The 24634-nt window shown below is 38.3% G+C and overlaps 1 protein-coding gene across 1 annotated transcript in view; it reads right to left on the bottom strand.

Annotated features, from left to right (window-relative positions):
* ME1 (malic enzyme 1) overlaps positions 1-17909 on the bottom strand; it is a 134210-nt gene extending 116301 nt beyond the window's left edge. Inside the window, exons 1-2 of the mRNA XM_063312599.1 lie at positions 17692-17909; positions 1723-1856 (exon numbers count right to left, since the gene is read on the bottom strand). Coding sequence (XP_063168669.1) covers positions 1723-1856; positions 17692-17781 — 224 coding nt within the window. The 5' untranslated portion in view covers positions 17782-17909. The remainder of the gene's footprint in view (positions 1-1722; positions 1857-17691) is intronic.
* Between the last annotated feature and the right edge of the window lie 6725 nt (positions 17910-24634).

Below are 24634 nucleotides of genomic sequence, written 5' to 3'. Positions count from 1 at the left end.
TGAAATTGACCTGTAGCTTGGGAATTTTTTATTTGCTTTTTTTGGCTGATCTATATGTTCAGATTCAATTTTATATGAACTATTCTTTGCCCTTGGAACTAATTCTGATCTTATGTACTAAACCTGATGGACAGGTATTTTTTTCCTAGTTAATTTTCTATAAAAATCAAAGCCTTTTACAAATACTTAGTATCATTATAATATACCATATGCAGACATACAGGTAGTCCTCAACCTATGACCATTTGGCCAGCAACCGTTCCAAGTTATGACAGCGTTGAACAAATGGTGGTTATGACCAGTCCTTGGAGTTCTGGCCATCCCAGCACCCCCACGGTCGTGTGATTGTAATCTGGGTGCTTGGCAACCCATTCACACTTACAACTGGTTGCTAAGCATCCCACAGTCATGTGATCACTATTTGCAACCTTCCCTGCCAGCTTTCCCAGAAAGTCAACAGGAAAGCCTGCAGGGAAGGTTGCAAGTCATTGAGGTAAATCTCCCCCACCCGCACACCCTCCCCTAGCCCTCTGCACTCGAGCCACACCGACCACTCAGGCACCCCCGCACACCCTCCCTGACCCTCATCATGCCTCCCTTGCACTCCCATGCACCCTCCCTGACCCACGCAGCACCTCTCGCACACCCCCTCACAGCCTCGCACACCCTCCCTAACCTGTGCCCGTCACACACCCTCCCCAACCTGCACACTCCCTCGCACCCTCCCTGTGCCACGTCTTCATGCACCCTCCCTGACCCTCCCCACTCCCTCCCCCACCTGGCAGCAGCCACATACCTGCCTGCAGGCCTGGGACTAGCAACTTCCTGCTGTCTTCTTCACTGACTTTGGTTGTGGGAAGCCAGCAGGAAGTTGCCTTGCCTACCGATCCTGCAATTCAGTTAACAAATCAGCGATCAGTTCAAAAGATGCACATAAAAATGACATTGTGAAGATTATGTATGAATATAACCTAGGATGTTTGTGGGTGTATGTTTTAAATTTGCAGTGTAATGCAGAAATTATATGGAATGACCTAAGAACTAAAAACATGCAAAACTGATTGGGACTAGTTATAGATTGATTCCTCTATTTGGAAGTCGGTAACACAATGCTTGTAGATACATCTCCCCTCTTGCCCACAAAAATCCCCTCCAATTCTCTGAAATTTAATTTTCAAAATGGACAGCCAAAAGCATTTCAAAGAGAAGCTGTATCTTCTAATAATCTGCCTTTATTTGGTCTTAATGCCTATAGGGTCCACACAGAGCTGCAGAGTTTATCAAGATGTAGAGATGGCAGATGGAGGATGAAACACAACTTGTTGCTTCAAAGGAAGAATTGGACCTACTGTATTTTAGTAAAAAAAAGGATGCAGTAAGTATCCATTTAAAGGAAAAGGAAAAAAAGCAGAAAATTTGGGATAGGCAGGTGGGGAGGGAGTGAAGGGTAAAGCAAAGATAAAGAAATGTTACAGCAGGCATGGAAGGTGAAAGCAGGGAAGCAGGCTTGGTGCAGTGTATTTGTATACATGATCCTGGAAGAGAACTAGAAATTAAGATGAATAGACCTTGGGTTCTGGGGCTGTGAATGAAAGAGAGGGAGAGCTATTAAGCATGAGAAATATGTAACTATTTGAATTGAGGTGTCTATAAAAATTCTCCCCCTCCCCCAGTAAATGGGTGGATAAGGACATAAATAAGCATGCCCCTTGAAGACTTTACCTATCCAGGTCAGTTGCTTGTCTTTCAAAGCTTTTCAGTTCAATTAAAACTTGAATTTCTTGACTGAAAAAACAGGGAGGTAGTAATCCATGAATATTAAGCTGCTGTCTCTCTTCCAAAGTAAAAGCCAGGCCCTGTATAGAAAAACAAACAAACAATGGTCATTTTAGTGAATAAGTATTTTAAAACATTATGGTAGCCAATTTGCTAGAGAAATCAACCCTGTACAGCTGTGCCTCTATATTTTCTTTACTATATGAAGATAATATGCTTCTAAAATATATGCTAACCCCACCACCACCAGATATTTTACATATAAATTCAAGCTTTACAGTCTAAATGTGAACACATAACCTTAAAATTTGTATTAACCTTTTGGTTGTAAAGCAGACAATGCTGCTGTACACTTCAGAAAAACTCTCTCCAGAATACATGTTAAAGTGATAAATAGAAATAACATCAAACACCAGTCTATTCTGACCAGATATATAACTGTTACACTATATGAATCAGAATTATTATAACAGGTATACAGTTTGGATGCTACTTAAGTGAAGCTCTGTTTAGAACATTGCCTACAAGTTATTGGACAAAAAAGAACTAAAACTGAAAGCCTATTAAACATACATTATGTAAAAGCTTATTTCTATCTAGATCGACTCCACTTTCTTCAGAACAAGAGCACACCCTCATTGGAATACAGCAGCTGAAATAAGGATAGCGAGGAGGCTGGTATAACAGCGAGAAACTGAAACTCCTCCCTACAGCCGAATTTCACATCCAGTTTTCTGTGGAGCAACTCCTTTGAAAGTCATCCATCCTGCCTGGATGACAACTGCCAGTAGGCTATTGCAAGATAAGCAACCTCTTCAGGCACCAAGCACCATCAGGTGATATTGCATGATTTTGCATGCACACGTACGCGCACACACATGTACAAAGACACAATAAGAAAAATTAAAATGACTGAAATTGCTTATTTATTTCCTTCTTTTTGTACCGGAGCTCACGGCTCACTCTTCCTATTTCCAGTAGCAACTCCGTGAGGTAGGTTGGGCTGAGGGAGTAAGTGGTCCAAGCTGCTCAGTGAACTTCAACAGCTGAGGGTGGATATGAACCTGGTTCTCCCCACTTAGTCCAACACCTTATCCCTTACACCACACCAACTGTTGGGGGTCCCTCAAATAACAGGCTTTTGGTTTAATGTTGCTGTGGCCAAAGAACTGGTAAGTGTCCATTCTAGTAATGTAACAGTATCAAGAAAGTCAAAGTAATGTTCCTATTTGTTGAATTCATGGTTTCTCCAGTATCTCAAATATAACCAGGAAGAAATGGGGAAAATCAAAAGAATGTGAAAATTGCAGGTGTTAAAACTATTTTACAAAGTTTCCCTGACTGCAGAAAGATTTGATTCATTTTTAAGCAAGCCTATTTAATTCAACCACACTATAAAAGTTCATACCACAAGCAGCCAAATTAGAAACCTGGGCTCAGAGGTAAACGCAGTTTCCACATATCACTTGAATTTATATGTCAAGAATTCATTTGTTTTGGCCAGCTCCACAACAGTCCTGTAATCTATGTATTATTGGTTGGACTACGCATTCTTTACTCTTACATCTTTACTTTTTTGTTTGTAAAAATAAACAATTTCACCTCTTGACTTATTTCATCCTTTTCTTTCATCTTTCTCTGTTTATAGAAATATAAACTACTTTTTTCTTTCTTTTCCACTGAGTCAAATAAATATGCACAGGACATACGGGAGGAAATGTTATGAAGGTAGCATCACGGAAAGAACTGTTCCTTCATGAAGAAAGTTTACACAGGAGCTTTACTTTGTGATTATTGCTACTAGCTACAGAGGGAGAAGTAGCTCTCAAACATGTCAAATCTGCTTTAAACAAACAATATTTTTCTTTTAGGGTTTTTCACACAATATTTAAAATCAGTTTGCTGAGTTCAGCAACAAGCCTTTCAATGGCCTGAATGTACATTAGATTCTATCGCATACTGTATGACAAAAAGGCTGAAAGACATTTCTAAATGTAATATAATACCCTTATACTCATTTCAGTAATTTGTATCCATTGTTATGCTTGTACTATAGACAGCAAGCATGTGGGACTTCCATCTTGCACAGTGATTAGACTTCCATGTAAAATTCTGGGAATTAAGTAAGAAAATAACACACACTTATCTGCAATCATAAGGATATTAATCAGCAAAAATCTCATTGAAGACAAAAGAGAACATACCACAAATCTCCTCTGATTAGATTGCTATGAGATGAAATGCATAATACTGGCACTATAACGATATCAGCATTTGTATGTATGTATATGCATGTTCGTGTCTATGTATGTGTATATGTGTAGCAGTTGAGGCATCAGGCTAGAAACCGGGAGACATGAGTTCTAGTCCTGCCTTAGGCACAAAGCCAGCTGCGTGACCTTGGGCCAGTCACTTTCTCTCAGCCCTAGGAAAGAGGCAAGGGCACACCACTTCCAAAAAACCTTGCCAAGAAAACTACAGGGACTTGTCCAGGCAGTCTCTGAGAATTGGACATGACTGAACAGGTTAAAAAAAATTGTATATACAGTGTTGAAGCTGTTGTTTTCTATGTATACTTTCAGTATCTAAATTATTTATTATAAATGAACTTGCAGTTGATGAGATGTGGCTAAGCAGCAAACACAACACAAAAAAAATTCAAACACAGTATTTTCCAAGTCTGTTATCAAAATAAAACATTTTTTACCATTCAGATTATCAATACTTGTATAGCTTAAAGAATTTCTGCACTGCTGTCATAAACACAGCATAGATAGTTTATTTAAATAAATAACTAACAATTACCCAATAGGGTAGCCTTCCACAACCTCCACAGCTCACAGACTGGTCAGTCATGCATGGCATCTTGTCCAATGTAACCGGCATGCTGGTATCCAATGGCATAGTTATAGAAGTAGCTGCTTGTTTGTACTTGTGTTATCTAAATAAAGGTCTAAAACTCACTGGAGCAGAAAAAGTGTAACATATTTCACAAAGAATTAATGTTTTGTTTTAGACCCCTGTGAAAACATGCAAATTTATTTGGGATAATATCCATGTGGCAAGTTGATCTTCCTCCCTCAAAAGCTGAACCACAGATTTGTCTCCCTCCCCTTCAAAAACTGAATCGCTGAAACGATGAGCCAGTTGTTTTCTAGTTGTAGGTCAGACAGAACTGGTCAACACCTAGAAAAATCTGATCCTCTTTTCTAATATATGACAAGTGTGAACTGAGAGGAAATTCTGTTATGGATAGTCACTTCCACTGTTGGCCCAAACTCATTTATTTTGCCTTATCACATTTTTTACCCTTATAACAATACAAAGTTATATTTCACAACAAAAGGCTTCTTGTGCTTTTGGCTAAGATTAAGTATAGTTTATTCACGTAATACATCAAAATGTTGTACAGTATTTGAAATACCCAGCAGTAACCTACACTGGAAATTGTGACAGCATGTATTACAGAAAACTACTGTAGTAACTTTTACTGTTAAGGGCCTACCTAATTATGTTATCTTCTTCTGCAGATATAAAAAAATACAGAAGAAAATACAGAAGCCACTTACTACTGCTTCTCATATCTCATACTCTGGCTTGATGAGCCTTAAAGAGAAGATGCATCAACCAAATTGTGCAGCTGCTTTGCCCTTTTGCTGTATGTTTTTCAAACCCAATTTCAAATCTGGGAAAGAATCAAGAACTTGGCAGAGACCTTCCTTATCCACCCAATAATGCTGCCTTTTCAACTTTGTACAGAAGCCCCAAGATCAAATTCAGCCTCCTAGAATGTTCAGTTTAAGCATCCCATGTAGTCCAGATTAAGAGACTCCACAGGAGATCACAGCCCAAGCATCCCTCCTCTTAATTCTGGAGCAATCACTAAAGATTTTGCAGCATGCCACTAAAACGCAGACTTGAAGATGACAGAATTCAGAAATTCTAGCTGGTCTTAACATTCTTTAAGACTGGAAAATGTAATTCTGCTTTCCTACTGTAATGCAACTGTCTTAAGTATGGGTATTCTAATTATGCTCAGTTTAACACATAAAATGAAAGGAAGTTCAAACATGCAAATGCATACAATGCTAAGATTCATTTCAATTTATTTAATGTTATGGGAAAATAGGACCATATTTAGTGTGCAATGTGGAAAAAATCTTAGTAATATACTGTATTTGAGATATTTTGGGCTTCCCTTCCTTCAATAAATATTCAAGAACACAAAATATTTCACTGATTTAGTTCAGCTTTTCTCCCATCCAACTCCAAGGATAGCTTGGATAGCAACCATATTTATGTATTCATTATTTAAAAGAAGCAGAAGAATGGCAAGCACTGAAGCTTTTTTTTAGAAAACAAAGGTGAATTCCATCTACAGGTAGTCCTCAACTTACAACTACAATAGGGACTGGAAAATTCATCGTTAAAAGTTGTGGTCGTTGAGGCATCACATGACCACACCCAATTTTATGACCTTTTTTGCCGCAGTCATTAAGCGAATCACCCACATCGTTGAGTGAGACATCATGTGACCATGACTTGCAATCTCCTGCCGACTTTATACAATGGCATAATTGATGAAAACTAATCAGCACATTTATTTATTTATTTATTTATTTATTTATTTATCAAATTTTTATCACCGCCCATCTCCCCCACATGGGGGACCCTGGGCGGTTCACAATAAAAACAATTTAAAATTTCAGTAAAATCATAAATACTACCAATAATCAGTCAGCATAAAATGCAATAAAGTCCAAGCCACGGCAGATCTATCATTTAACCAAGGTAATTTGGAAAGTGGCTTTAGCCACCAGATAATTTTTGATGAACTAGTAGATCCATGACATCAGAGACTAAACATTTTGCTTGACTGAAGGAAACAACTCCTAATCTCTCCAAAGAGGCTGCCTTTCAATTACTCTCCACATTCTATAAAACTGGTATTGCTCAAAAAGTAGAAGCAGTACCAACAGCAAGGAAGGCCTGCCTCATAAGCAAGAAAGATCACATAATTTCTCTCCAACCATTCCCTCTACAATGAGGGTTGAACAAATTCTGAAACTAAGATCTTATGCACCCAGGTAATAAATAAATAGTTCCATTAAGCTAACCATATGCATTTTATTTGGAATTCTGTGTGGTTGCTTTCTCTGTATTCCTTTTTTTAAATTAAGATTTGACAATTTACTTAATCAGGGGATCTTTTGTTAAAAGCTTCCTCACCTATGAAACTGCATGGTTACATATCTACCTTTTATGTTTCTGGATTGGCACAAAGTTTGTAAAGGGTTGTATTTCAAGTTTTTGATCAGAAAGATCCAGAGCACCTTCCTTTCTGTTTTTCCTAGGATTTGGCTGAAGTGAAAAATGCCTCATGAAGGACTAACCATTCTCTGCCAGACAGACTAGTAAATGTTAGAGGTTCGGCTTGACCAGCATATGTTAATGATATTTTACTGGGGAACCCTTGGAAACGTTCTGTGATTGAGATAATTATCCCTATTCCACTTCCACTTCAACATGCCAAAACAAAAATATAAAAGATCTTCAAATCTCTTCCTCAAAGAAGTTGTTACAAAAAGAAATGGGGAAACAGTAGACAGAGGAAACAAATGAAGCTGATTGATTGACACTGAAATCATGAACTCTAAACAGTCAGAATCACTGACACAGTAGAAAATGAGGAATAAACTTAACTGGTATAGTCAGTCCCCAGATGATTATCATATGCTGAGAGACTATCACTTTGACTATCTCCACAACAGATGGAGCTATGGATAAGGATATTTCTACTTCCTTTAGTAGGTAATGATCCAAACAGATTAAGCTCCTTCCCCAACCAGGAGCCACAAGAGCCATTACCATATGTTATACTCAAAATATCATGGCAGAATCTTAAAAACACAAGCCAAACTAACTCTCTTCTAATGAAAGCCAATGCAAAGTTCCATTAATGTTGCCATGGCTTACTAGCTACCCATTTATTACAGCTGTAATAATTTCTCTCCTTCTATAGTTCTTAGCAAAAATGAGAAATGGAAGATACATTCCTAGCTTCCTGAATTTTCATAAGCTCCACATGAGGTCAGAAAATACTCCAGGAGAACTAGACCTAGGGAGTAGAAAGTTGGCAAAGGCTGCTATTGGGAGAAGGATTTAATCTATGTTTTATGGGACTATAATATTATGGATGCAAAGAAGATAATGGGAAAGTATTTGTTAGACTTCCAAATCACTTTGTGTGAGAATGGGCAGGAGATCATTTATTAAATATGATAAATAAATAAATCATCCCTGCAGATAGTAAATCCAAACCCTGCTCTCCTCCAGGTCTTCAGTGCAGGTTTAATTTTTGTATTAGGCTCTTGCAAAAATAGTACTGTATGGAGATCTGGTGCTGCTTCTACCATCTGCAAAGTCTGTGGAAAAGAAAACATCCATCTGCTCCTCCACATTCTCTGCAACTCAGGAATCTTTGGAAGAGGGACGCTGCCCATGTGGGCGGGGTGGAAGGAAAAGTGTTGCTGTGGGCAACATGGCAAAGAGAGTTGTGAATTTTGGCCCCACAAAACTGAATCTAATACCTAAGAGATTGTTTCCCTAGGTATCTAAAAGTATGTCTTGCTGTAAAATAAAATATGTAAATCACAATGCTTTGAACTTATTTTGTTAAAGCTTCCTCACAAGACCAAATGACATTTATTTGTTTCACAGTAAGGAACACATTTGCAGGGTCACCAATTATATAATATTATATAATAATAATAGTTTATTCAGTCAATGACCAGCAAAAATAACAAAAAATACAACATCAAAGTAAAATAATTAAATACTAGCATAACAAAGATAAAATAACACATAAAAATGTGACATACACTGCTATAATAGTGCATTCTTACTTGTGCAAGTGTAAATCTAAAGAATTACAGACTATGAAGTAAAATATATACCATTTAAAAACAAGATAGCTAGTATGTGTTAAATCTAAAGTGACAAAACAGAAGTGATTATTTCTGTAACCAGTTATGCCTTATTTTCATTGTGGCAACACAGAATTTGACTACAGATGATAAACGGTTTCAAATCTTCTAGAAAACGGTTCACATAGAAATTGTCTGGTCTTCCTCGAAATTTACATATTAGGGGCAAAATATAAGCAGACCTGATATCCCTGTAGAGTTTACAGTGTGGTAATACACGCGAAATGGTTTTGATCTCCTTGTCACCACATGGGCCGGAAGTTCAGTTAATGGGGTTTTGGAGTATCTGCCTTGCAGCAGTACGGATGGTAAGATGTTATGCCTGGCTTTGAAAAATGCAATTCTCAGCTTGGGGAAAGTTAGATTTTGTAAATATGTTGCAGGTTCCTAAGTGTCCTTATTTATCCAATTTCTACAATGTTGGGGCAGCCTATTAACTTCAGTCTAAAATTCCATATCCCTTATTCTTTGGGTGAGCAGTTGTTTGGCTTGGTCATATCCTAAAGAAATTAGGAATGGTGCAGAAAGCCCACATAATGCCAGCTTCTGCTCTTCGCCCTGTTTCCAGGGAGAAGGAAAATTGTCTATTAAAACTAAAGGGGTCCATCTGAGTAGAAAGAATTGGGTTTTCAACCAGTAGTTTATCCTCCTCCTCCAAGCCCTTACCTGGATTGCAGGCACTTCTGTCTCAAGCTTAACTAGGCATTTGCTGTTCCATTAGGTGCAGCAAGGATTGATTTCAAAAATTTTGTTTGCACTGTTTCCAGTACATCCTTCTTCGCATAAATTCCTACTTGTGCCCTATAAAAGATTTGGGCCAGTGGTTTGGCCTCAAAAAGTTTTAATGCCGCAGGGATTAATTCTCCTCCGCTTGTATAAAATAAGCTCTTAATAGCACGTGTAGACCTAAGAGCTAGCTGCAGTGTGTGATTCTGGTGCACGTTCCAGGTGCCTTTAGAGTGGAAAACCACCCCAAGTTATTTAAATGCAGTAACCTGCTCTAACTTGTCCCTTTCGACTCGCCAGGATTGTTGGGTGGCTCTCTTAGCAAAGACCAGAATTTTAGATTTTTCAAAATTAAGAACCAGGTAATTTTGTCTGCAGTGCCAAAAGAGTTGCAAAGTCGGCTCAGCATTGTTACTTCGCCAATTACCCCCTGACAATTCCTGGAAACTGAGTCAAAGGCTTGTTTAAAATCTAGAAAGGCCACAAAAGAGGATTTCTTTTTATAAGTGTATTTTTGTACAAGATGGTGAAGCACCAAAAGGTGGTCTGCTGTTGACCTCCCTTTTCTGAATCTCGCCTGCTCGTCTTGGATTATGCCCTCTGTCGCTATCCAGTCTTGGAGCTTGTGATTTAAATCTTTAGCATATAAATTGCTAACAATACTCAAAAGGCTGATAGGCCTGTAATTGCATGGATCATTCTTACTGCCTTTTTTATAAATCGGGACTATTATTGCCAGCCCCCAATCTTTTGAAACATAACCAGTCTGATCCATGAATGTAAACAGGGATGCTAGCAGAGGTGCCCACCAGCTGAGATCCTTTTTAATTATTTCAGGCAGAACACAATCAACACCTGGAGCCTTGTTCACCTTAAGGGATTCAGTCCATCAGGTTACCTTTTGCACAGAGACAGGGGGCCAATTTTGAACTTGGTCCAGGTCGACCTCACTCTCATTTATGTTACTAGCAGGGTCCATGCACAATCTCTAAAATACTCCTCCCAGACTTGTACTGAACATTTTTAAAATGTATAATATCAGTACAGAAACTTTAGTAAAGGTAACAAAATAAAGTAAAATCTCCTCTCTTTTGGTTTTGGAATTCATCCAGCTAGTATATCTAAGCTAGCACATGTGGTGAAAGAAAGATTTATCTACAGACATCCCTCAAGAGTTGTTCATGGACCAAGTCCAGACAGCTTTTTAAAATCAAATCTGCTTTATGTTCACATTAATAACCTCCATGTGCAATTCTTTTATGTTGAAATCAAAATAGGTGAAACATATCTGCACCTACACAATTTCTTTTGTTGTAATTATTTGATTACAAATCAAAGCTTCTAATGAATATATCAGCAATGGCTTTCAGGAAAAAAACTCTTTAATTTCTGAGCATCTTGGAAAGATACAAGGAATACATCATAATTACACTGATGCATTTCAAATGTATACAGAACCATATGGCTATATCCTTCTAAAACTTTGAGAATCAACTCATATGTTTGAATTATCTCACTCAATGACCAAATTCACATATCATGCTAAGCCACCTTTTATTTAGTCATGATTTGTTGAATGAATTGCAATTGGATGGATGCACGTAACATGTGAAGTCATGGTTTATAAAGCACAACAGCAGAGTTTCCATAACATGCTAAAGCAAAAACCAAAATGAATCATATGATTTAGAATGATGCACAAACTAAATATGAAGGTCAAAACCATCTATATATTTGACAGCAGCTAACAGAGATTGCTTGAACCTGGCCCTTCTCTTTTTATGCGCACTCATAGAGATTAAAACTGGTGTGGAACCCATAAGAACTGGCACGGGAGTTCTGCTCACCAACTTCGTTGGTGGGCATGAGAGATATATTACAGAAGTTTGCAAGATTAACTTTTGGATTCACAGGGAATCCTTCTAGCCCTATTTTTTACTACTGGGACTCTAAACATCAGTATTACGGAATGATAAGCATCATTTCTACCTACTTAAAAACAATAAATAATTCACTGTATCCAGCAGAACTACAGCTATAGTGCTTACATGCCTCTCAAATGGTATAATTATAATGGATGTTACCAATACTTAGTTTCTGCATGAAGTAATTTGAAATGTAGAAATACCTCATTTCCTCACCTCACGAACTATAGGAAATAGAACTTCAGTTTTACTATGTGATAGACAGAAGTGGAAGGCAAAAGACAGTACAAAAAAAAAGGCGAAAAGCAAAAAAACAAAATAATGTTCCCACTACAGATATTTCAAGGAATTGATATGGCACCTTTCTTTCAAAGAATTCAAAATGATGTAATTGTTCTGCCTCTCCAATTTTATCTGCACTATATGATATGTAATTTTTCGAATTCCAAATAGCAAATGTTGCAGGATGAGATAGTCATGCAGGCATCAATTGAAATGTACACTCAGTGCCCCCCTTTACACACATTCACTTCCTTTCCCTCTGTCCGTCTCAGTAACCCACTGCTAATCACTAGTATTCTATAGCCACTAGCAAAAGCAGTATGCAGACAGCTGATCATCTAATTGCTAATTACAACCAAGACTGACTAGGACAAGGTTGCCCAGTTAATTTTCTGGCAGTCCAGGGATTTAGAGAGGAGGAGGAGAAATAATAGGCACTGTTGAGGTACAAATCACAACCTTTCAGGTATGAAAAACACTAGGTGTTCTCATGGCACTCTTTCAGCCTTTCTGCCATATTCAGTATGAAGATAAATGTCACTAACCTACTTTTAGCATTTCATCTTCCATGTTAGTGATGCCTACTGTTACAAATAGACAATCATATAATTATGCAATGGTATCATATGGCTTGCATGTGTTGACAATATAATGTATGATTTGAACTCTGTTGTGCTGAACCAACTTGAGTATAGCTAAAGAAATTCCCAAACCAGCAAGAGGTAGTTGCAGAACCTGTCACTTTTGGCTGACGCTCCATAGAAGGTGCACCCTAAAGGAAATTGCGACTGACACATCAGAACAGAAATTTAAGGATGATTCAGAAATGCTGGTTCCCTGTTTATTGTTAAGATTTCTTTGAGGAAACAGAACTTTTAATCAAAGAAACACTGAAATGTAGGATGGGCCAGGTCCAAGACTTATATATACAGTACATCTGGCAAAAAATAGCTAGTTACGACATAATTGAGTAAATTCATTAAAAAGACCCCAAATACTATTTTAAACTTTTTTTCTGGTTCTCTAAATTTCTCTTTAAGAGGGTAGGTAATTAGTCTTAAAGTACAATCTTGAACCATATAGGAGTTAAATCCAAACAGGAGTTTTTCTACTAACGCTCATCAGCTGTGGTCTTAGCTCAAAACTACTATTCAAGAAATAAGTGCAAGTGCTATATATATTTGTTAAATGCTGATATGCTTAAGATGCATAAACAGAAACAAACAATACAGGTTACTTTATTAAAATTATACTGGTGAGTATTTAGAAAAACCCATGCTGATATCTTATGCTCTGAGCAGGATGATAATCATGTTCTTTTGTTTCACACAAAAGCCACAGAGACTATGCACATTGGGACAACTCCTTCAGTCAGAACTAAGAATGATGGACCCTGAGTCTCAAAAGGGTGCTTAACATACTGCCCAACATACCCCTGGAGTTAGGTGGCCAATATATTTAAATAAATAATATATAACTAAATATTCCATACCCCTTTCTCTCTCATGTTTACATAATATCCAAAACACTCTCTCTCCCAATGGCCCATGTCCATAGCAGATATAGTGATAATGGCATATCTGAGTTACAACCCCCCATCCCTGTTACGTATTATCATGTAAACTAAGCCACAGTGTTAAATCACAGCTATGTAGGAATATGCAGTACTTTGGATTTGATTCCCAAAAATGCTCTGAATGTAGCACCTGCCTGAAACTCCTTAAAGCAACTGCCTCATTTACTGACATTGCACAGATGCCCTCTGCATCTGTCACATGATCCTGAGAGAAGACACAGTTGCTTTAAAGATATTCAGACAGGTGTTATTCTTGCATCTCCAAATGCTCCAAAGCATATTTTATCTTAAAATTAAAATCAAAGAACTGCACAGGCCTATTAAATCCACCATTTTGAATTGTCTATTTTTTAAAATCAAGTTAAATAGATAATTTGGGAAACTGTGCTTTTTGTTTTTGCCAATTCAATTTAGTGTAATTTATTTGATTTAGGCACCACTCACCTCCAAACAACTCTGGGTGCCTCACAATATATGCATGGGAGACACAAAAAGCATCTCAGCAGATATAACTTCTACGACATAAAAGTTCCATATGTTAGAATAAACTTTCCTGCTATTCAGCAATAGTAGAAACTGTAGCACCAAAGTTTCATGAACCTCAGACTCATGCTCTGATAAACAAAGAAGAAACTAAAAGCAGACAATACAAATATGTATAACAGAGAGGGCTATAGTTACAATTTCTTTTAAATATGGCTTCTAATGACGTTCAGGAAAATGATTTGCAAATAAGTAAAATTCTTCTTTAAGGGTCCCTGGAAAGTTAAATGTGGCTTTATTTTTCTAAATTATCTTGCATATGTTATAAAATGAGCCTCATGTGGTGCAGAGTGGTAAGCCGCAGCGTTGCAACTGAAAACTCTCCCCGTGATCTGAGTTCGATCCCAGCAGAAGCTGGATTCTCGGGCAGCCGGCTCAGGTCAACTCAGCCTTCCATCCTTCCGAGGTTGGTGAAATGAGTACCCAGCTTGCTGGGGAAGGTGACGACTGGGGAAGGCAATGGCAAACCACCCCACTATAGTCTGCCAAGAAAACGTCGCGAAAGCAGCGTCCCCCCAAAGGGTCAGACATGACTCAGTGCTTGCACAGGGACCTTTCACCTTTTTTCACCGTGTTATAAAATAAATAAAATGGACATTGCCCAATTTTCCAAACTTTGAAACTGGGATTCCTATTTCCAAATAGTAATGAGTGTCAGTTATAATTTTCAAGACTGACAGAAAATAAGCACTACATATACCATTCACCTCCAAGGAAAATAAAAAGTAAAATATCACTTTAACAGCATTTCATTAACATACTATCACCAAACTTTCCTGTTATTGCCACAAGGAAATAGAGTTGGCCTTGAAAATGTTCTACTTTAAAAATTACTGATAGTTTGTCTGTCTCCCTTCCCCTGCATAAATGCTTAGCCAACATATTTAAATTTTAGTTTTTGACAGAAAAATATGCATGTTATAAAGAGAAGATTAGGTCCCACTCTGAGAGCTGTAGGTTTACCTACTGACATTATGCCTAGACCTGGGATTGTTAGATGCTAAAGAGCAGGCCTTTCCATAATTTTTAAAAGGTGACCACATTTCTCCCTAAACTTAACCAAGGACTGCAAGTACATGCTATCTTTAGGATCTACTGTATAGTGTACATCTTAAGCTGTATACAAACAGGGTCAAAATAGATTATCTTCACATTGTTCTTACACACTCATGATGATATATGGACACCTGCATCACTCATCCACCGAAACTGGAAGTTTTTTAAAGACCAAACATAGGTTTTGATGGGTAATGTTCAAGCCCAGCTCTTGAGAAATAGTTTCCTCATTCTTACGCTCAATCTGATATCCCAACTGATAAAAGAAACCAGGCAATGCAGAGCCATCTCTCATGGAACCCCAGGATTCCATGGAGCCCCAGTTGAGAAAGGCTGGATTAGATTGATGACATTCTTCCATTGCCAAATGGAAATACTTTGTCTTCAGAACCTTTTGCAACAACTAGTACAGATTTAGAATCCAACCTCCAAAAACGTAAGAGATTTAAGGGAAAAGCAGGAAATAAAATAAAGGGTGGAACGTATAACTCACACTTCTCCAGTTTTCTGGGTTTGCATAACCATAAGCAAAACAACACAGGCTAGGTTTGTTAAACATGCTAAACGAAAACATGATTAACTAATGGTTTAATGTGTTATATAAGCAAGTCAGTAGTATAATATCCTTGCAATACATTGAAAATTTGCTAACTCCTCTTTGTAAAAAAGTGTTGATCTTTTCGCTGCTATTATTTTTTAAGCAGATATATGCTTAAGTATTCATAAAGATAAAGTGGAAAGGGATAAATAAAGTTGACGAAGTGATCAGATATAGCAGGGTACACTCCATGTTATTTAATTTCCAGTATGTATTACATTTCAGCACTATTACAGACACTCCTTATTATCACAGCAGGTGGCAGCATCTACCTGACCTTGTCTGATCTGAGAAAAGCTAATAAGAGTAAGACCTGGATACTACTCACAAGTGAGACTACTATACAGAAAATCCAAGGGCTATATGTAAGCTAGACTGGGAATTTAAAAAAAATGGCAAACTATGTTCTTATTTTTGTCAAGCAATCATGTCCAGGTAGTCCTTAATAGTCAAGTTCAACATAATGGAGACTTTACTTTTTTCCATTGTTATATTAGGCACACCTCTTTATTTTAGAAATGTATAGGGCTGCCCAACTCTGCAATGCCTCTGGGTGGCATACAATAAAAACCATTATGCAATATAATTCAAACAAAAAAATAAAAAATCCTAAATGCCATTAAAAGACAAGGAATCATGCAAGACCCACCACCTACTCTAACCTATGGGAAGAGCAGTGGTGAAAAATAGATATTTATACCCAAATTACTGCCATTTGAGCAAAAATGCTGATAGAAGTAAGTTGCGCAATAACGGAAGTTTCATTTCCATTTTTCTAACATAATGCAAGATGACTTGAATTCCTCATCAACAAAGTTCAACAAGGCTGCAATTCTATGATTACTTCTTTGGGAAATAATTCCCATTAAATGCAATGGAACTTTCTCCTGAGGAAATCCTATTTCTACTTTCTACATGAAAGAAGCCCTAAGTCTTACCAAGTATCTTTATTTGGGAAGATTTCTTCCTTATGTCTTTTATAGATCAAGTATTGTTACTTTTTTCCTAAGTAATATTTTACTACATGGTATGATATTATGAAAGTTTTATAAAGCTATACAGTAATATTCCTCAGTTCCCTAACAAAAACAAAATTTAACAAAGTATACCTGCATCCACATAGACCCTAAGTGTTTAGTTTAACTTGAAAACTTATTTAGCCAGATAGCCTTCCTTCTGCAAAGTTATTTCACTTTAATCCCATATTAAGTAGCTTTTTTTATCGTATTCCAGCTTCCACCATCTACTTCTCTGTGGCCTTATCTACAAAGTATGGTCCTTCATCTCTAATCAGGTGGTGAACATGAAACTGCTATGGAGAAGGTTGCTTGGATTGTTATGGCCCAGTGATGTGGTGTAGGAATAGACTTTTTAAGACGAATGCACCCTTAAACAGCCCGCCCTGATACGAAAAATGAAAGAGCACAATGTTCTCATGATAGCAGCACTTGTTGACCTTGCTGAAAAAGCCAGATACTGTTGACAAGAACAGAAAGCTCATTAGGTTTTGACTATTTGTGTAGAGTACACACCAACCGAAAAGGCTCACGCTATGGGCAGCTAGTTCCCCTAAGAAAGTAGTCTGGATAGGTGGTACAAGGGTGGCTTAAGAAGGTACAGTACAGTAATTTCTGTTTACGGCTACTAGTAGCTGCCACTGTCCCTCTAACAGCGCTTCACCCCCCATCAATCCACTGCGCTCGGGAACACTCCACCTACTATTTTCAGCATTGCTTTAAAGCAAAGTGTTTAAGCCCTAAAAGTGGCTGATCCCCTTTCTATTCCAGCAACCTTCCTCTTGCATGAAGCGTAGCTTGCCTTTCATGCACACAACCCGTCCCGTCTGCAGTAGGTCCAACTGACATCAGCGGGGACGAGGCTGCCAAAAGAGCCCAACCAATCGACGGAGTCTGGGTTCAAATTACTGAAGAAAGCGGCGTGCGGGCCGCTTCGTCCTGCGCGGGGCGACGGTAGGTCTTGTTTCCCTCCAGCTGACAGAGCGAGCGCTGAGGCGGAGCCAGCGCAAAAAAATACCACCCGGCTCGGTTACGCCAAGAAAGCGTGGAAAAATGTAAAACTCCTTGCTTGGAAGCCCGTCCCAGGAAACCGGGCTGGGCGCGAGCCGGACTTGGGCTTCCCCGCTGCCCTCCCTCCACGGCAGCCGCTCTCACCCCGCGCCCCTCTCCGCCGCGGAGCTGCTTCCACCCATCCTGACCCGCGCACCTTGCTGAGGGCCGGGTCGCGTAAAACGTCGCAGCCCCTCTTGGTGGTCCACCTAGATTTCCTCCCAGCAGGGGCGGCGGCGGCTTCCATGCTCGAGGTCGGCCAGCTGCGGAATAGGGGAGTCGCTAGTGGGGCCGAACTGGTCGGCTGCTGACGCCTGCTTGCTGGTGGTTGGCGCTTATGGCCTGGGCTGTTACCGCGGCTGCCTCTTGGGAGGAGGAGGAGGAAGGAGAAGAGTTTCGGTAAGCTACCTCCTCCTCCGAGGTCAGTAGGGCACGGGAGCCGCTGAGTCATTCCAGAGGAGTTGTTGGAAGCAGCAGGAGGGCAACTAGGGTCTGTGTCACCCGGATCAAACATGGATTCCACGCCCCCCCCATAGGTTGGTGAGGAGCAAAAATATACTATATTGTCATTTTGGCGCCCCCTCCAGCGCGGCGCCCGGGGCCCATGCCCTGCTTGCCCCCCACTAGTTGTGGCCCTGGGAAGCAGCCGCGGGAGGCACGAAGTGGGGTCAGGCGTTTCCCCGGCGAAGGGCATAGCCGTGCGAGAGGCGCAAACCCTCATCGATCTGCAAGAGATCGTTTTCCTCGCCCGCATGTTAGGTTTACACCTGCAGCACCCAGTCCGTGGGAAGGCCAGTCTCCGGCCGGGTGCGAGGGTGGTTTGAAGGCGGCCACGTGAAAGAAGCCCCTTGAGCAAAGAGGGGAAAGTATGCGGGGAGGTTGAGTGTATGCTTGGTGTATAAAAGGTAGGATCGGATAGGGGCCTTCACTGAGGTAAGAGTTAAGAGTTACCCTAATTATATGGTAGAGGGTTAGGCCAAGGTCTGTGGCCCTTGCAAGCCTATCTGATCATGGCTGCTGAAAACAAAGGGTGTGATTTGAGATAGGGAACAGATTAAAAATACAGGCCCTAAAATAGGCTTATTTCTGTTAAAGTAAAAATAAAAACTGCCGATAATCTCAAAAACCTACTCTCACCCACAGTTGAGCTAGTCTTGTCTACTTTATGGCCATATCCCCACCCAATTCCACCCTGGTTATATCCACCATAAATAGTAAAATATTTCCAGGCAATTTTAAGCTGTGTGTATAGAACAGTGGTGATTTTGGAATAAACTTATGTGGTGAGAAGTTTATTTGTGTTTACATATTTATTCATGAATAAAAAATATGCAGTATAATTGCTTAATTATTTGGGCATCTTTCCTCCAATTATAGTTAATACACACTACAAATCAATGTTTGCAAATCAATACAGTAATGCCATAATCTCTGAATATGTTAAAGATATTGTTCAGCCTACCTAATGGGCCATAATACATAGCAACCAAATTCAGTGCTATGTATTTAATCTGTTACCAGTATCTCTCTTCATTAGGCAAAAACCTTTTTAGTATTAAAATGCTAATATATTATAACAAACAATGTTTTTGTGAACAAAAAATTTTCATGAAAGTTGTATGAAAGTTGTTTGGGCTAGTACTGCTAATCCAACTCCACTTTAGGCTATTGGGATCAGCCCTGAGAACTGCATGGATGTTTGACTTGTAGGTGTCAGAAAACATCTCTCGTACTTTCTGGAAAACATTTCATGTCACATCATTCATACTTTACCTAAGTAGGTGTCAGCTTACAACTTAACTATGTGCTGCTGAGTATGCTAAGCTTGCAGAGAAATCAAGGGCATTATGGAGGTATGGATTCTTCAGCACACACATAATTTATCTGAAAGAAGAGCTTATAGTAGTATTGCTAGTGCAGTTTATATAAAGATATTTTTAACTTACTTAATTCTGTTATTTCATCTATTATTTCCCATTTCCAGGAAAAGCAAACTGGAGTTACAAAGAAAGTTCTCTTGCTTTTTTATTTAGAAGCAGGTTTGAGTATCAACATCTTTTCCCTTTCAGTAAAGAGTAAATTAAAAGTATGAGGTAAGAAAGCAGAATGCTTTACAGCCTAATATTTACTCAAAGTTGCTTATCCCAAAATAGATCATAGCCTTGATGCATTTGTTTATGTTAATACATTATTTAATTAAATTTAGTATACAACCCTGTACTTCAATGCAACAATTGCTGAGAGGCAAAGGATGTTTCTGGCTATGCTCTATGCTCTAGAAGTGGCATGTGAATGACAGTTTGGTTGAGTCAGCCTTCTAGCCATATCACATAATGTTAGTGCGAGGCTCATACTGTTAGTCCAGCAGCAATTACAGTATAACATTGGGTTATACTTCTAGTGTAAAGGAAGCAAAAAAGCAGCACTCTTGTGCAATGAGATATCTCATTTTATCTTGTACCCTGAACTGTTACACTTAGTCCCAGCAACAAAAGGATGCCTTGTCCCTTGAAATCAAAGGTAGCTATCTTTCAGCGTGTTGCATACTCTTACCAATATGCAAGCAAGCCTTCCCTAGATCAGCACATTGTGCAGACTGTAACCTTCAAGTCTAAAAAGGCAAAACATTTTCCCATTCTTTTTTATGACGGTTTTCAGACAATATGGCCCCAGTCTAGCACAAAGGGCAGATCACTGCTATTGTGAGCAGCCCTTTCTAAAGTCAATTGATTTTAAATAGGTCGAGCTATTTCCCTGAATAAACTTCATTAAGAATCAGGATTATGTAATTTCATTTAATGAATCAGCAGGAAAACTTATCTTTCCCAGGAGAGCTACCGTTAACAAGAGCAATTTAATATTAACATGGAAACAGTTTGTTCTAAGTGAAAGGTCTACAGGGTCTTGGTTAATTGTGTTAAAGATAACTGCATTGTAAAGGAATAATATTAAACTACATTGCAAACCACATGTATCTTTTTAAAAAAATATTAAACAATGGAAAACTTGAACTTTATCTGCTTGAGTAGTTTATTTTTAATAAAATATCTTAAAGAGTGTTAAGAAGAAGGTAGGTCTTGGAGACTGCACAGCTGGCTTTACTGTTGGTAGAGTTGACAGAAAAAGAGTCAATTATAGGAAAATGTTAAGTCCAACATTTACTTCAAGGGGATTGGGGTAAAATTCTGGCAGGGCTTAAATGTATACATTGCAATCTTCCTGAGAGACAGAAGAGAGGATTCAAAGAATACCTTTCCTACAGGTGCCACTGAAAAGGGCTCAGAAAGAGAATGATTACAGAACAGCAAAACTCTGGGCCAGGGTTTCTCAACTTCTTTGAGAATGCTTCTTTCCACCCATTCACTCTTCCTATATTTGTTTTGCACTTTAGTTCTCATTCAGTGTATCTGTATGACCAAACACTGTCAATGTACCTCTGTGACAATGGAGAAGCACTTCTGTATGCATTCAGCAACCATACGTTCTTGACCCAAACTCTTTTTGTTTTAAAATGCACACTTTTTAAATACCCAATTCCCAGTTTGTTGTTTCTCTTGACAGACATAATTCTCACTTCCATATAAGAAAGCAGGCAGAAGTACACTCTTACACACAGCATTTTCTATTCTTTCCACAAGCATTCATTTCTTGAAGCAGATTATATACAGATTCACCTACTTGCTCCAGGTTGGGGTTTTTTTTTTTTTTGCAATCACTCTATGTTCACTATAAAGCTGAACAACAAAAAAATCTAGAGTAATACAACCACAGCAATGAATCATTTGAATGAAGGTATATTTGTTAAATCCAAATGTCCATTAAATCCAAAATTACATAATTGATGTCAATTACATAATTTAGTAGTTGATGTTTTATGTTATTTGTGTCAATTTATGTCAGTCGCAACCTCAAACAAAAGACAATTTGACACAAATAATGTAATATATCAATTATATAATGACATCAATTACATCAATTTTCCAGATTGCTTTGGAAACAGTAAACTTTGTTATTTGAGCATGAAGCTTGAAGTAAAATTTTGTCTGTTACATCTGCTGAATGGAGGTCTGGAGAATGAAGGTTTTATTGTATCTTGGTCTTTGATAAAGTAATTTTCACATCAGTACTCTTCATTGCATCATACAATCTATTTAACATTCACTGCAAATCATTTGGGTTCTCAGCTACCACATGGCATCATCTGCACATAAAAACACATGCATGTTCATTTCAACAACTAAACAACTCTAAAGTTGTGCTACCAGAAGCATTTCTTACTAATTTTATCCATGAATATATTAAACTAAGGGGACATCACCCATCCTTGTCTTACTCCCTGGTAATGCATAACCATTTGGTAAAGATGCCATTTATTTTCAGGCATGATTTACTTACATCATATACCACTCTCATCATATTTACTAACTAACCCTTTCTTTCATAATAGTGCAAACGTTCCATAATTTAAGACTGCTAAATTATATGCTCGCTCTAAATCTAAATCAACACCTTCTTACATTTGTCCTAAATGTGTGTCAACACACTCCGCTGTCAATATACTGCGCATGCCTCCTAGTTGGTGGGATGAAAGCAGCAGTTTGTTGGCTTGCAAGCTACTCTCTAAATTAGAGGTCCTAGCTTGTATAGAGTAGCAGGATCATTCTTGAGGTAAAACTGGATTTGGGTGGCACTTGCAGTATACTACCCCAAATGTGCCAAAATTGACCATTAGGAGAGAATTCCCTGTTAATGCTGCATGTGGCAAAAATAGGACTAAGGCTGATGATGTACTCTATATGTTCACAGTCTTACTAAAAATGGTTATATTATTAATGTTGCTCTCCAGTTGATTGTATGGTATGGTTTTAATTGTTTTAATGTTTGTATGATTATTTTTGGGGGGTTTTGGTATTGTTTGTGTTTTAATCTTGTAAGCCACCCAGAGTCACGTATGTGAGATGGGCAGCTATATAAATTGGAAAAATAAATAAAATAAAAATCGTCCTTTTTTTTTTAGGTGTTCAGCAACACATTCAGCAAATTCAATTAAGGGTGGCATTACTCAGAAAGAACAGTTACCATTCCTTTAGTAATCAACATTAAATTTCTAAAAGATGAGATTCTTTACAAAAAGCATACCTCTTGACCTGATTCAGTCACAGTGACCTTTTTGCCTTCTAGCTGCCTTTTCCTAAGTCAGAATGGGGGGAAATTACATTATAAAATCCAAGCCTTATGCTGAAATTCAATATGTTGTATACATACAAGATAAAATCTTCAGAAAGTGAATGCTCTACAATAACCCAGCCAAGGAATCCCTGGTAGAATCTGTTTCCATGTTGTTCCTTGTAACAACAAATGGCAGCCATCTTCCATATCTGCCCTTCTTCCAGCAATTGCTACCTTGAAGTCCCATTTGGTCAATATCATGGAATGTGCAGGAAATACAAACTTAAGGGTTTTTGCTACCTGCTGTAATTGTCCTGCCATGTACCAGTTTTATCCCCATGTAAACCCAGTAGCTGTATACTACAGAATACAGCATCCAGACATACTTGGCTGATTTCCAATTCAACAGTTGTTGTTTTAACTTTGTACACCACCCAAAGTTACTGTTGTGAGATGGGCAGCAATACAGATCATTTAAATAAATAAAGTAGGTCAGGCCCAATTCTTGGATGGGAGGCCAGCAGGAAATCCCAGGGCTGTAGGCTGGACTGGAAAGTTGGAAGATATCCTAGAAGAAAATGATGGCAATCTGTTTCCTTATTTATTTGATTGATTGATTGATTGATTGATATAGCCGCCCATCTCACATACATGACTCTGGGTGGCTTATAATAAAAAACAAAATACATATAGTACAAAAAATAAAAACACATAGCAGTCGGACATCGTAAAACAACCATTAACCAAGAGACAGTTACTGCTTTTCAGAAACCTACTTGCAAGACTATGTTAACAACTTGACAGCAGAATAAAATAAATAATTTCTATAAATGTGGTAGCAACCCTAAAAATACATTTTCACAGTTATTAGACAGATTTATTTTCATAGAACTTTTCAAGAAAGACAGATTAAAAAGGTTTAAGTTAATAAATCAGATAACTATCAAACATGACATAAGAGAGCAGTTCATTTTAGTCCCATTTCTCAAGTACATATTTGTTGAGGACCTTTGTACTCCATATATAAGCATCTCTTCTGCCTTCTAATTAAATTTAAATACCTGTTGACTTCTTTATGTCAATACAGCTGAAGTTCCTAATAATCTTATTTCATATTTTCCAGGAGTTTTGATGATTTAAGCTAAAGGTAATTATGCAGTCCTGAGATTCTGATGCCTTTTCCTGCCAAACAGCTTTGCTGGTTCAGCTTGTTCTCCTTGTTTTCAATATCCATTCATAGGTAGGACGATGTCAGCCAGCTGATCTGGGAAAAAAAAACCTGGCCTACTACTTCCCCTGCTTCCACAGATGGCCTACTTTACAATTTCCATCTATATATTGAACAGAATGAACCCAGGGCTTGCATCAGTAGAAGTAAATCCCTGTTCCCCTTCTTTCCCCGTACACTTAATTGTAAGTGATTGCTAATAGGTGTTTACTCTTGTGGTTGTTTATTGGTTTTCATGGTGTCTGATTACATGCCAAGGAACATTCACTCCCAGCTTTTTTACTTTGCCTGCATATAAATATACTATTGACTACCTCCCATTTGGCCCTCAGAGGCTGAATTAAAATATATATATATGCACCCCCCAAAAAGGATGCCCACCTCTGCTACGTATGTGTTTATGTTTTGATTTGTGGTTTTTATTGTATAATATCCTTTGTTCCTATATTCTCCTCAATCATCTGAGGAATGGTGGTCTTCCTGAAATGATTACTCAACAGAATAAGGACCCTGGGCTTGCTTTACAGAAAGAAAACACAAAGACAGGAGGAGTTCAAATTGGATTGCTTCATACTGGATTCAAGGAGTACTTTCCAAGAAATTCACACATACCAAATAAATATACATAGGGTCAAGCTGCAGAAGATATAGGAATTTAAGCGTAGATTAAGGTGAAAAGAGTTTAAAAGGATGAGCAAAGCAA

This window comes from Candoia aspera, chromosome 1, assembly GCF_035149785.1.
Source record: "Candoia aspera isolate rCanAsp1 chromosome 1, rCanAsp1.hap2, whole genome shotgun sequence".
NCBI classification, from domain to species: domain Eukaryota; kingdom Metazoa; phylum Chordata; class Lepidosauria; order Squamata; family Boidae; genus Candoia; species Candoia aspera.
This window is presented reverse-complemented; position numbering and strand designations above follow the sequence as displayed.